The following is a 12,040-nucleotide window of genomic DNA, read 5'->3' on the forward strand; positions in this document are numbered from 1 at the left end:
TCAATAGACTCTATTCTTTATCTATTTCTTATCTACCCAATTTCACAATGAGCCAATAAAATTGCGGGGATGTTGAAAAATGCCCATCACAAGATAATACATTTAGCACTACTGTTTAGTATGTAAATGCAGTGCTTTTTCAATGCATGACTTATACACAATCTATTGACAAGGAATTATTGTGGCAGGAAAAAGAACAGAGATTTCATCGGAACACCCAGTCCCCAAATAATGAGTGTAGTGACATTTTTGTGACTCACTTCAGGTTGACATGCAACTGCAACAAAAAGACAAAGTGCTTTTCAGATTGTAGTCAGGGGATTGGCATAAGAGAGAAAATATGTTGGTTCACAGGAGTTTCAAAAGGACAAGATACTGCAGAACTTCCGTTAATCCACTAACATGTTACCGAGACAGCATAGCACAGTGCAGCAGAAACTTGGATGTCACATTCTTTCACTTAGCAGCTCTGCCACACAGGTAAAAATCAAGCACAGATTTGAGAAATGCAAAGAGAGAAAAATGTGGTGGAGCAGCAAGCAGGGAAGGGAGACAGAAGAGGGAGCAGAGATAAGAGAGGTTTGACATGTTTTGTGATAGGACAGACAGGGGTGATTTAGAAAGTCTGGCTCTGACTGGGACTGATAAAGCTGAAGTGACATTTTGCCTGATTCCATAGATGCTTCCGTGGGTCCTTATCTTTTATTTTGTGTGTTTGTGTTGTGTATGGCTTTGTGCAATACTCCATTATGTGCTTGTGCGTGTCTTGCTTTATGTTCTTTGGAACCATAAATCTACAGTTTGTATCCACCAGTAACTATAGACTCTGCATGCATGCATGTGTGTGTGGGTGTTTGTGTGGAATGTTGAGAATGAACTGAAGTGTTGTGTCAGTATCTTTCCCTTTATGTTGTAGATAAAGTGAGCTGTCTGTCCAACAGGCTCACAGCCTGTCATACCTCCTGAGCTGTGTTTCTTTGGACTTCATCTATCCTGACAGAGCTGGGCCGGACAGGTCGATAGCTGTTCCTCTGCCTTATAGGCCCAAACAGCTGATTGCCAATAAAACATATCCAGAGTGTCAAGATTTGTTGGAAATAGAAATATAATCACTAACAAAGTAGAAGGACTTGGTAGAAATTGGTAGTTATTGCAAAGTTTCTTGTTGATATAATCTGGTTGGGGGTTTGTAGGGCTGAGGAGTTGAAGATTTCCTGTGTATCAATGGGGAGCAGCCCTGCTCTCTACTGAGCTTTACTCTTTGATGTGAAGGAATGAGGCCAGCCCATTGCTTTTTGTAGCCACACCACAGGGTTTAGTGTGGCTTTACCCGTTTAGGCATTACTACCGACTTAATGCTGCTATGTCCTTTTCCAATCACTGTTCAGTGACGGGGATAAACAAATGTACATCTGAATACTCAATATGTCCTGTTTTGTGTTTAAATTTCTATTTTAAACTATACCAAACTAACCTGCATTAAAACTGTCATTTTTGGTGTATAAAAGCTGTTTTTTATGTCTTCACCAAAGAATATAAAAAATGGAATCATCAAGAGACTCAATAAAGAATTGGGTCAGTGTTTGATTGGATGTACATAATCAGTGGAATAAAAATAGATTTCAGCCTTTTCTGTCCATCTTTCATACAGGTACAGACTCACCTCGAGAACCCCACAGACTACCACATCCGACAGTCACAGAGGCAACAGGTGAAAGAATACCTTTCGACAACCCATGCCACCAAACAGGTACCTGACAGTGTTGTACTGTTAATTGCTAGTTTGTCTCGCATTAAAGGTAGGGTAAGCAATTCAAACATTAGCAACCGGGACAACACAATACTTACATGTTAATTCACAGAACCACAATTGAGCAAAATAAATGAATGTTACACACCTGACACACAGAAACAGATCAACCTCTTCATCCCTTTCCATCCCTTTCAACTCCCGGTGGTCTCCAATGAAACATTGATAACCTCACAGATGTTCTTGCGGGTCTTTCCCCCTTTTCGCTATTTTGGGTGAGGTGTTGTGCTTCAGCAATCAGCATTTGGATCATTATTGTGAGAATGATAGTGTGTAAAATGTCCTGTGGCTAACAGTAGTTGTTACAGTAGTTGTTTTGGTAGTAACCGTGTACATTATCTAGGTAGTTGAAGGCAGAAAACATTGATATACAGAGAATCAGTGGTACATTAACATATAATGTTTGTGACCATTCCCACCCTTCACCCCACCCTGTCCTGTGCACAAGCACAAATATCCTTGTTGTTGCAACAACATTGTGCTTTTCAAGTCACCCAGCTTTCTTTGTTTCCCTTAATACTGAGCCAAAGTTTATTTGAACCAGATTTTTTCCAACGCCCAAACACAACATAGAGCTAACAGAGCGTGAGCAGCAAAAAGAATACCAGATTAAAATTGCTTACCCCACCTTTAAAACAGCTCTGTCTATATATGGTCAGCAGTCCATCACATTTATCTATGTCAGTACTATATTACAAATTAACTCCATCACCTCTCTTTTCCCCCTCTCTGTCACCAGACAGTCCATGCAGCCGCAGGCCTGATTCCACCCTCTTCTCCCACAAAAATGGGACCCACAGGGGGGTCTGCATCTGCCCCCCCGCCCCTTCATTCTCCACATATGCGCACCGAGCAGCTCCTGTCTGGCAACAGTGCACCCAACAGCCCCATGGCCATGCTCAACATCAGCTCCAGCCACGAGAATGAGGTAGTCGCCTGTGTGTCTGGTTAGACCATGGCGTAATAAACATTATGTTATAAAGTGCATTTTACAAGAGGCAAATTGAACAAATATCCCTAAAATATGACTTAATGACACTCCTATATAAAATTATGAGGTTTGAATATTACCCCAGAATCGACATCATCTCCATGGTTTATGAAAGCATCATAATGATTTAATTGATCTTGGTAGGCTGGAGTGGTGTTTGTAAATGCACTGGTGTTAATGTGCATACACTTGGCTTGTAAATGAATGTGTTGACTAACTGGCTTTAACTGACGCTGGCTATCATCGGAATTTAAACGCTTCATTATGACTTTGCAACAGTAATTACAGATTAACAAGTGACAGGGGAACAGCAGAATCCGAAGCCCTTTGAACTCGGCAGACTTTGACCAACTCTCCTCCTCCAGCACTTGATCACACTTATTTCTGTCACTCAGAGAAAATTGTTTTACTTTCTTGCCTAAGTGACAAATAAGTCATGGTTTCTCTCGAGTGCCTGCTCCTTAAGGCAAGTTCCTATGCAGGCCTCTATGCCATCAGGTTTTTGATGCTTTCATAAATGCAGGAGTGGTTCCAGTGTTTTCAGTGCAGTATATCCAGTGCAGTCTTAAAGTCAGACATTATGGTTCATTAAGCTATTCATAACCACATAGGTAATCTCTTTTTTTTCAGATGGATGAGGTTATTGATGACATCATCAGCATGCAGTCCAGTTACGATGATATTCAGGCATACATTGACCCTGTCCAGATGCCCAACACAGTAAGTCAAGCAAAAACAGAGGGGGCAAACACACCATGACATGCACTTTATAGATCTCTTCAGTTTTATTTCTTTAATCTGTTCAGTTCTGTTCCAGAAATCTGATTCTGTCCGTCTATATACGGACTGCTCTTCTTAGTCTTCATACTTGGCATGTGTATTGTTAAGGTCCAAAGGAAGTGCAGTGTGGAATTTGGTCAATTTAGACAAGTGATAAGTTTATTATTAATAAACTTTGAATTAACAGGCAACCAACTGTAGCAGTGGTGGTCGGGAAACTTAAACAGGTGATCAACTCAGGTCAATTACTGCAGGTCACTTTTACAGTTTCAGAGGTAAAGATACAACCAGCATTACCACAGGTCAATCAAAAGTTTGAAGTTATTCACTATTTTTTAGCAGCAATTTTAGTCTGTTTTTTATGTCAAATAACTAATTACAGTGACATTTCATGCTTTGTACTGTTTATTTGATTGTTGAATACATTAGGAATACATCACAAATTACAGTATAATATACTATATGCATGTGTTTCTTAGAGGTTTAGATGACTTTACACATTTTTCTTAGACAATACGTTCAGACTTCTAGTTCTCTAAACCCTCATTTACCTCAGGGCTGTGTACGTAGTGTCTGTCTCTGTCACACTTCTCATTTATGGAGGAGTTGAGTGTATTGATGATCGTGTAATTAAGGTTCAGTGTTGTATCCAGCCGTTGCTGTCTTGGTTGTGAGCCTGTCCGACATGTTTCGACATGAAGCAATAGGTTTTGTCTTTATGCACCCATATGCACACACATACAAACATGTAAAAGTGTATAACTAACTTAAGCCCCAAACATTCTAGCCCTAAACTGTGTTGGACATGTTTAGACTGTTTGGAAGACATGTTAGATAAGGACTGTACAGCGCTCAGTGTTTGAGGGAATAAACTCAGAAAATTAACAATTAAACAGCCAGGAGTTAGAGTTCAACTTGTTTACAAGACGTCCGGACAGAGAGGGAGGTGGAGGAGGAGGGGGGAGGCAAAGGAGGGAGGAGGGAAAGGGGGATGAGTGCAATATGTGCAAGGGGAAAACAGGCTGAAAGTCCAGTTAGGGGAAAGTTCACTCTTGTTTGGTGGGGAGCAGAGGTAGAAGAAAGACAGGATCGGTGCCGCTGAGGTCATTCTCCCAGGACAGGGGCAGGAGAGGCAGAGAGAGCTCTGTGTGCTGCTCGTGCCTGAGAGCGAAGAAGAAAGAGCCCGGTGGCCCAGTGAGGGAAGGAGTAGAGGATGAAGGAGATGAATAAGACTTATGCCATTGTGGAAGTTATTGAAGGAGAACAGATTCAGCTGGTAAGAGTTTTGTGTTCGTCCTACTGCTTGAGCTATTGATTCCCATTGTGGGGTATAGGTTTTTTGTTTTTCGGAGTAAACCACAATTGGACGGGTGCAGTGGCAGTTCTAACTCCCAGCCTCAGGTCTCTGATTATAAGATGAGCCATGGCAGGGGCGGCGGAGTGGAGGAGGGTCAGTATCTGAAAGTTCTTTCATATTTGTGTGTGGATGTGTGTTTCTGCACTGGAATCAGGAATGTTTCCCGAGTTTGAGTTGATGTGGAGTATAATGTTTGTGTGTGTGATCGAAAAAGAGGGGGGGGGTGTGCAGCCTCCTGTAGCTTTATCTGGTTGTATGTCCTTTGTGATTGATTGATTGGTTTAATCTGTGTGCGTGCGTGTGTGTGTGTGTGCGTGCATGCGTGGCTGTGTCTATGTGTGTGTGCATGTTTAACATCACACTGATTGATCAACTCTCAGGATAATCAGTGTGCAAGCCCAATAGCTTGACTGAGATAAAAAACACAGCTCTGCCATAGGTCTGCCGTTTCAGAACATTTGTAAAGTTTGATGTGGAGCAGTGTTTTGTGTTCAAACACACTGGAAACCAGACTTTAGAGCCTTATTCCCAACTGACAGACTAGTAAGTAAAACTCACCTGCTAATCCTGATGCGGATTAAAGCGGCAAACCTCATGGAATTCTTGGAATCTCAAAGTTTAGTAAGAGCTGGGAACACCACTGAATACCAGGCACAAGTGAGCAGTTCAACTCTTAAATGTGTGTCAGTGTGTGTGTGTGTGTGCGTGTGTGCGTGTGCGTGCGTGCGTGCGTGCATCCGTGCGTGCGCATGTTTTTGTGTGTATGGCTGGATGGTTACACTGAGCCTTACTGATTCCCTTGCTTGTTCAATTGAGTTAAATGTTGAGGGGCGGGCTTCCCTGCCAGGACTTGGGAGGTCAGTGCAGGAGGAGGAGGAGGCTGGGAAATAGTTTGTTTCAAATAATGTCTTTTTGAATCTTATATCATCAGTAGAAATTTGGAATAAAGCGTGACATTGTGAGGCTTTGTATTATTTTAATATGGTATGTTGTCACTTAACATGATGCAGACTTATTTTTAAAAATTCAACTTACGTGTTATTTAGCTGCATTTTTCTACAAATAATCCTAACAGTATTTGAGAATGAAAATTGCCCAAGATCAACTATCCAGTGCAAGATGTTACTTTGCTCACTTAAGCAACTTAACGTACAAGTGATATGCAGCTTTATCTACAACATAGTATATCTATAATGGATATACTTGTCATTCTAGGTTTTTTCCAAGTGTAGCTCTTAATCATAGTATAATGTATAATGAATATTATATCCAGCTTTTAAGCTAATATTTATGTTTCATCTTTGCATTCTTCATATCTTGAGAATTTGAATACATCATGTGATTTACATACAGACGTCAACCTGCAGAGGTGAGTGTGTATTTTTCGTGTGCGAAGGTGTTTGATCTCACAGCTCACACAGTAGCCTGCAGATAAGGTATCTTTTCCTTTTGAGTTCTTTATCTTTCAGGCCTCATTAGCAGCGTTACATTTGCCCTCGCTTCGGGGCAGTGCGATACGGTCGACGATAGGGGCATAAAAAGTCCATCACACTCATTAAACTACACAATTAAAAGGAAATCATGTCGTTTTAAGAGTCCATACAAACCCATATCACGGCTGTTACCCAAAGTCTAAAGGGCAAGAGTTAGGAGACCTCTTGCACAGGTGTGTGTCCAGGAGCTGGAGAAGGCAGGTTAGAGAATCAAGCTATAAAGAGAGATAAGATAGAGAGTGTGATAGTCAATGATTGCTGTGTGTTTGGCAGGCCACTCTCAGGTGTGATATTATTGCATTATCTCCTGTTATCTGCTCCTTACAGCACACTAAACATGAACACTGCCTCCATAAAGGTGCTCACCAAGGTGTGTGAAGCTTTATTAGTCATATCAGAAACTTTGGTATGATTTAACATCAGTGAAACTTAAGTTCAACATTCCTCCTGCTTATATCATAGTTAAATCACAAATTTGATGTATGCAATTTGTCATCATCATCATCAGTGAGGACTTTGGAGAAGGATGCTATCGTCTTGGTTCTATTCTTTATGAGACGTTTTTAAGGTTTTAGGCTGAGTAGAATTCAAGCAGAACTCATTGAACATCTAAACTTTGACAACACATCTGTTCATAGACAGTTCATACAACTCTATTCACACTCTAACGTTGTTTCAGACGAGACCACATTGCATCAACCTTCTTATATTAAAGTGTTTACATCCATGAGCAGAATGTTTTCTAAGTGTGTGTACTTGTTGTGTGCATGTGTCCTCAGCTCCCTCTGTCTAGCAGTCACCTGGATGTGTACACGGGTCCTGGGATGAAGGGGCCAGCAATTGCCATGACCAGTAACTCCTGTCCTGCCAACCTGACCGTCAAACGAGAACTGTCAGGTGCGAAAGTCAACGTTTTTCACATTGTTGTAATAACTACTAACATGTTCTATATGTGTAAGTTATATTGAGGACTGTTTCTCACTGAGTGTATATAAAGACATCAATGAAAAATAGCTGTTTCTGTTGAGACGCTGCAGAGTCGCAGCCATTTGTTGATCTCATTTTGATATTGCAACGATGCAGAAGCCCGAGCCATGGCCAAGGAGAGACAGAAAAAAGACAACCACAATCTGAGTAAGTCTCTTCACCTGCAGCCTTTCTGCCCAAAGTGTCTACTTTCTCTGTTTCCCACACCAACACTATACATATCCTTAGAAATGTGTGCCCATAGCGCACACAAATGCACGCACACATGCACACAGACACCATAATCTGTCTCTTGCAAAAAACTGTTTTACACATCCTCTCACCGATTTAGCTGATAGTGCAACTAGTGGGTGGATGGTTAACCTGGTCATTTCTGCTGTTCTTGCATTTAGGTGTAATTGCCTGTGACTGTGTGTGTGTGCATGTGTGTCCCTTTTTGCCCTTTACTATATATGCACTAATCTGTACTTTTCAATAAACTACTGTGCCAAACCTAAGTATGAGCTTCAGAATTAACCCCTTGCTGTCTGTGTTGATCATATAGAAACTTGAAAATTGACTGTTGTTGTTCCAAAGGCCACAATCTGCCTTCCTTAACTTATTGTTTAAGCATTTTTTATACCTCTGTAATATTGCCATTATAATGTATTTACCTTTGTCACTTCCTATTGTACCCCACCCTTCATGTTGGTTTCCTCTTTTATAGTTGAAAGGAGGAGGAGATTTAACATCAATGATCGTATCAAAGAGCTGGGCACCATGATCCCCAAAACCAATGACCTGTGAGTTACATTGCTGTGCTAGGATTTCAGTTTAGATGGAACTGTTGTCAGTTAATGAAAGTTACTTACGTTTAGAGATTGCTTGTTTTTACTTTACTGTGTGCATAGTGACGTGCGCTGGAACAAAGGCACTATATTGCGGGCATCTGTGGAGTACATCAAACGGATGCAGAAGGATATGCATAGGAGCAGAGAGGTGGAAAACAACTTCAAAAGGATGGAGATGACCAACAAACAACTGTTGCTACGCATCCAGGTAACACACACTCACATTACTTTACAGAAACACACATACAGAGCAAATGCACTGTTAGAGATAATGTTGCCTTCTGCCCACTGTCTACAGGAGTTGGAGATGCAGGCTCACTTGCATGGCCTGCCCAACACCTCTCCCTCTGGCCTGAACCTGTCCGACCTGATGTCTCCCTATATAAAACAAGAGCTCAGCCCAGAGGATAAGCTTTCTCACCCCCAAATACAAGCCCACCACCAGCCCCTGCACCTTCCCCGGAACCAGGCTCAGCCCCAGCCCCACCAGCACCACTTCCTCCCGCAAAACCACCTTCAACTTCAGCAGGGCCAGCAACAGCCCAGGCAGCTGCAGCAGCTCCCCCAGCATCTCCAGCAGCAGGCGCCCATCCAGTTCCCAGCTGTAGGCAGCTCCCAGCCCTTTGACTATGCCCAGTCGCTGGACTTGTGCGATAGTATACCTGGCTTCTCAGACGGCATATCGGGGCTGGGCGACCTGGGTGGACTGGACGTCGAAGGGAGGAGAGGCGAGCTGGGCTTCCTGATGATGGATGAGCCCCTGTCCCCAATGGGTGGAGACCCGCTGCTCTCTGCGTTGTCCCCTGAGGCCTCGGTCGACTCCAGCCGCAGATCCAGCTTCAGCATAGAGGATGGAGACATACTGTAGACACAGACACATACACACACTTGCACACATAGAAGCACATGCAGAGGTTTCACAGAGGGTGCAGTAAACATGTTAAAGTGACTGCAAATGTGTCGCAAACTGTGACACATTTGCATACAAGTGAAAGAAATCAGCCACCAGACATCACAGCAGACATTCACCCAGCACAAACTCTCAGCATGCTGCACACAAACACACACCGGTGACACTTAGATAATTGTGGTACAATGGTACAAGCAAAAGAAGGTACACCACACCGCTTGCGGGCACACACACACACACACACACACACACACACAAGATAACCTGAGCAGTTTGAAACTTTGCCTGACGGACTGAGCATTTACAAGGGGGGAGCCAGCACTACCAGGTCAGGAGTTATATAGCGCACTTGGCCTTGTTTCCATGAAGGTGGCTCTGAATCATAATTGAACAAGGGACAAAAAAACAGCAGTTAATTAGATTGAAGTTATCAGATACAAGGACAACCGAGTTCATTGTCTCACTTGATGGAGGACAAGTTATTTTCCCCTTTACATCAACCTCTTTTAGTAACCATAAATGATTGAATGAACGATAGTGAATAAAATGGAAATAGCTTCATGGTCCTGCATACTTAATTTATCTTGAGCGGAGGATCTTTCCCACTTTTAGTTATTTTATTGATTGTCAGGTGATTTTTGCACACACACACACACACACACACACACACACACACACACACACACACACACACACACACACACACACACACACACTGCTGTCCCTCCGTTTCTACACCTTGAATTCTTTCTACCATCTTGACATTTTTACACACACTACAAAATGTGTGAAGAAAGAAAACCATTTGATGGTCTGCGAATAGTCTCATCAGAATCTGTGAGGTGTCAAAATACTCAGGTACTGTAACACGATACACGAGCAGGATCGTTTTTTTTTACATAGAAGCAGATGTTAACCTGAACTGTTTCGGGGCCACAACTTTGATCTTTGTGCCTTTGTGATTTGTGCAGCTGCTGCTCCCCGTGTTTTATAGGTTAGACCAGGGATTTTGGTTATAATATCAAGTTCGGTTATGCCTGTAAAAGCTTTAGTGTCACCAATAATAATGCAGTAGATGAACAGTTAATGCTTCTGTCACTGAAGCGACTCTGCAGGGCTCGAACCAGAGGCCCAGATGAAGGAAAGATAGAGTGACAGGGTTTGATACTGGAGAGAGAGAGATGGAGAAAGAGATGATTTGTCTCCACTGCCAGCAGCAGTGGTTGAAGTCTTCACTGGAAAATCACACTTGCATGCATTCACACGCTTTGGTTCACAAACTAACATGCATATACGACATATGACACGCATATGCACGCACGTACATACACATACATACACTGAAGTGTGCTTTGAGCTGTTCTCAGTTCAGCACATTAACAAGTCCCCTGTGCTTTGGCTTCTCCTGCTGATGAGTTGAGTGAAGCTCCCAGCTGCAGAGGTAAATCACAGGCCTGCTGTTCAATGTGCCACACACAGGGAGTCTGTTAACCCACTGTCAACACAGCCAGGACTGGAGCAGGTGGAGGGAAACCTGACCTGTGCCTCTGCTGTGGTAAACCCGGGGCTTGGCTTTGATTTGACATAGCTTATGATCAGTACTGATAAAAGTAGAAAAAATCTTTGAAGGTGATTTTTTATTCTTATTAAAATAAGTGTTTGTTTTCTTTAATATATAGTTTGTTGTTTATTTTATCCCCCAAAGCACTGGAAAGTATATTATTGTTTTTGAACTTTGTACATGGAAGAATTATGAAATAAGATTTATTTCAGATATTTTATGACGCTAAGCCACTTAAATGTATTTTTATTTGTATTTGTTGTTTTAGTTTTATTCCAAAAGTTACCATTTTCAAGAAGTCCACTGTACAGACGTTCAGCCAGCCAATGTTTTGTCGGGGAAAGAGCGGGGAGTGGTTTATAAACTTCCAAAATTCAACAAACTAAAGAGATGAAGAGATGATGTATTTTATGATGCCATTTTTTTTTACGTGATTTGGATTTTATTTTCTCTCTCTTTCAACATTAAAATTTGGAGCCAGACGTAAATGGAAGGGGATTTTTTTTGAGTTCATTAAGTTCAAATTGCTCTTTTTATGAATGTGTGCTTTTACTAGTGGTAAACTGAAGCAGGTCAGCGTTTCTCGCTGTGCCTCCTTCTCCCCTGAGTCTGGCTTCTTTGAAGACTGGAAGGACGACTGACTTCCCATAAACTCTGAGCCGAGAAGTTGCCCTGGAGCTGTATCATAGATCATATCATATCTCCGTCTGCCTACCAGAGATGTGCCTTTTCTCTTAGCCACAGTTTTGACTGTTGTACTGTCACCAAGCCAACACTCCAAAGAGCTGCTCGGGCCTCCCCTACTCTCCCACTAGAGGGCACTCTGCAGAGGAAACTACACAGGGAAAAGTGGCTCTGATTTTATTGAGAATATAAAATGTTTTACCAGAAACATTCACTGGCTTTTCTTGTTTTTATTAATGTGAATTTTGTGTTTGTGTTTCCCTTTATTGTATATCCCTGATGTGGGGACAGGAATAGTTTGTTCATTTAGGGAAGAAACTCACGTCCCTGCAAGATTAAGGTGATATTTACTTACAAGGGGATTCTGTGGCACCACCACTTATATGGAAGGTGCTCCAGTATCCAACTACTAGAAGTGACTAGAAAACACAAGCACACTTGGTGCACAGATAATTTTCAGTGAAATGAAAGACATATTGTGTCATGTAATTAAACTTAAAAATGAACACTAGGAACATATTGTTGATTTATAGATGAGGAAGAAGGGATCAATAACCTTGTAAGATTGTTCCATGTAGTTTATTGATGTTGAGATATTTATTACTTAAGAGTCTATCTTAAAACATGTCTGGGGGGC

At 41.9% G+C, this 12,040-nt stretch overlaps 1 protein-coding gene across 13 annotated transcripts in view; it reads left to right on the top strand.

The window, feature by feature from the left end:
* Positions 1 to 11,613, top strand: part of tfeb (transcription factor EB) — a 28,447-nt gene extending 16,834 nt beyond the window's left edge. For 7 of the 13 annotated variants that reach the window (XM_020086913.2, XM_020086914.2, XM_069537757.1 and 4 more), the window contains 8 exons: positions 1,652 to 1,750; positions 2,550 to 2,738; positions 3,432 to 3,521; positions 7,211 to 7,328; positions 7,515 to 7,565; positions 8,125 to 8,200; positions 8,300 to 8,456; positions 8,547 to 11,613. In XM_020086913.2, coding sequence (XP_019942472.1) covers positions 1,652 to 1,750; positions 2,550 to 2,738; positions 3,432 to 3,521; positions 7,211 to 7,328; positions 7,515 to 7,565; positions 8,125 to 8,200; positions 8,300 to 8,456; positions 8,547 to 9,116 — 1,350 coding nt within the window. In that variant the 3' untranslated portion in view covers positions 9,117 to 11,613. The remainder of the gene's footprint in view (positions 1 to 1,651; positions 1,751 to 2,549; positions 2,739 to 3,431; positions 3,522 to 7,210; positions 7,329 to 7,514; positions 7,566 to 8,124; positions 8,201 to 8,299; positions 8,457 to 8,546) is intronic. The other 6 variants (XM_069537777.1, XM_069537767.1, XM_069537783.1 and 3 more) reach the window with 1 other exon arrangement.
* The last annotated feature ends 427 nt before the right edge of the window (positions 11,614 to 12,040 follow it).

This window comes from Paralichthys olivaceus, chromosome 2 (genome assembly GCF_024713975.1).
Source record: "Paralichthys olivaceus isolate ysfri-2021 chromosome 2, ASM2471397v2, whole genome shotgun sequence".
Classification (NCBI taxonomy): Eukaryota; Metazoa; Chordata; class Actinopteri; order Pleuronectiformes; family Paralichthyidae; genus Paralichthys; species Paralichthys olivaceus.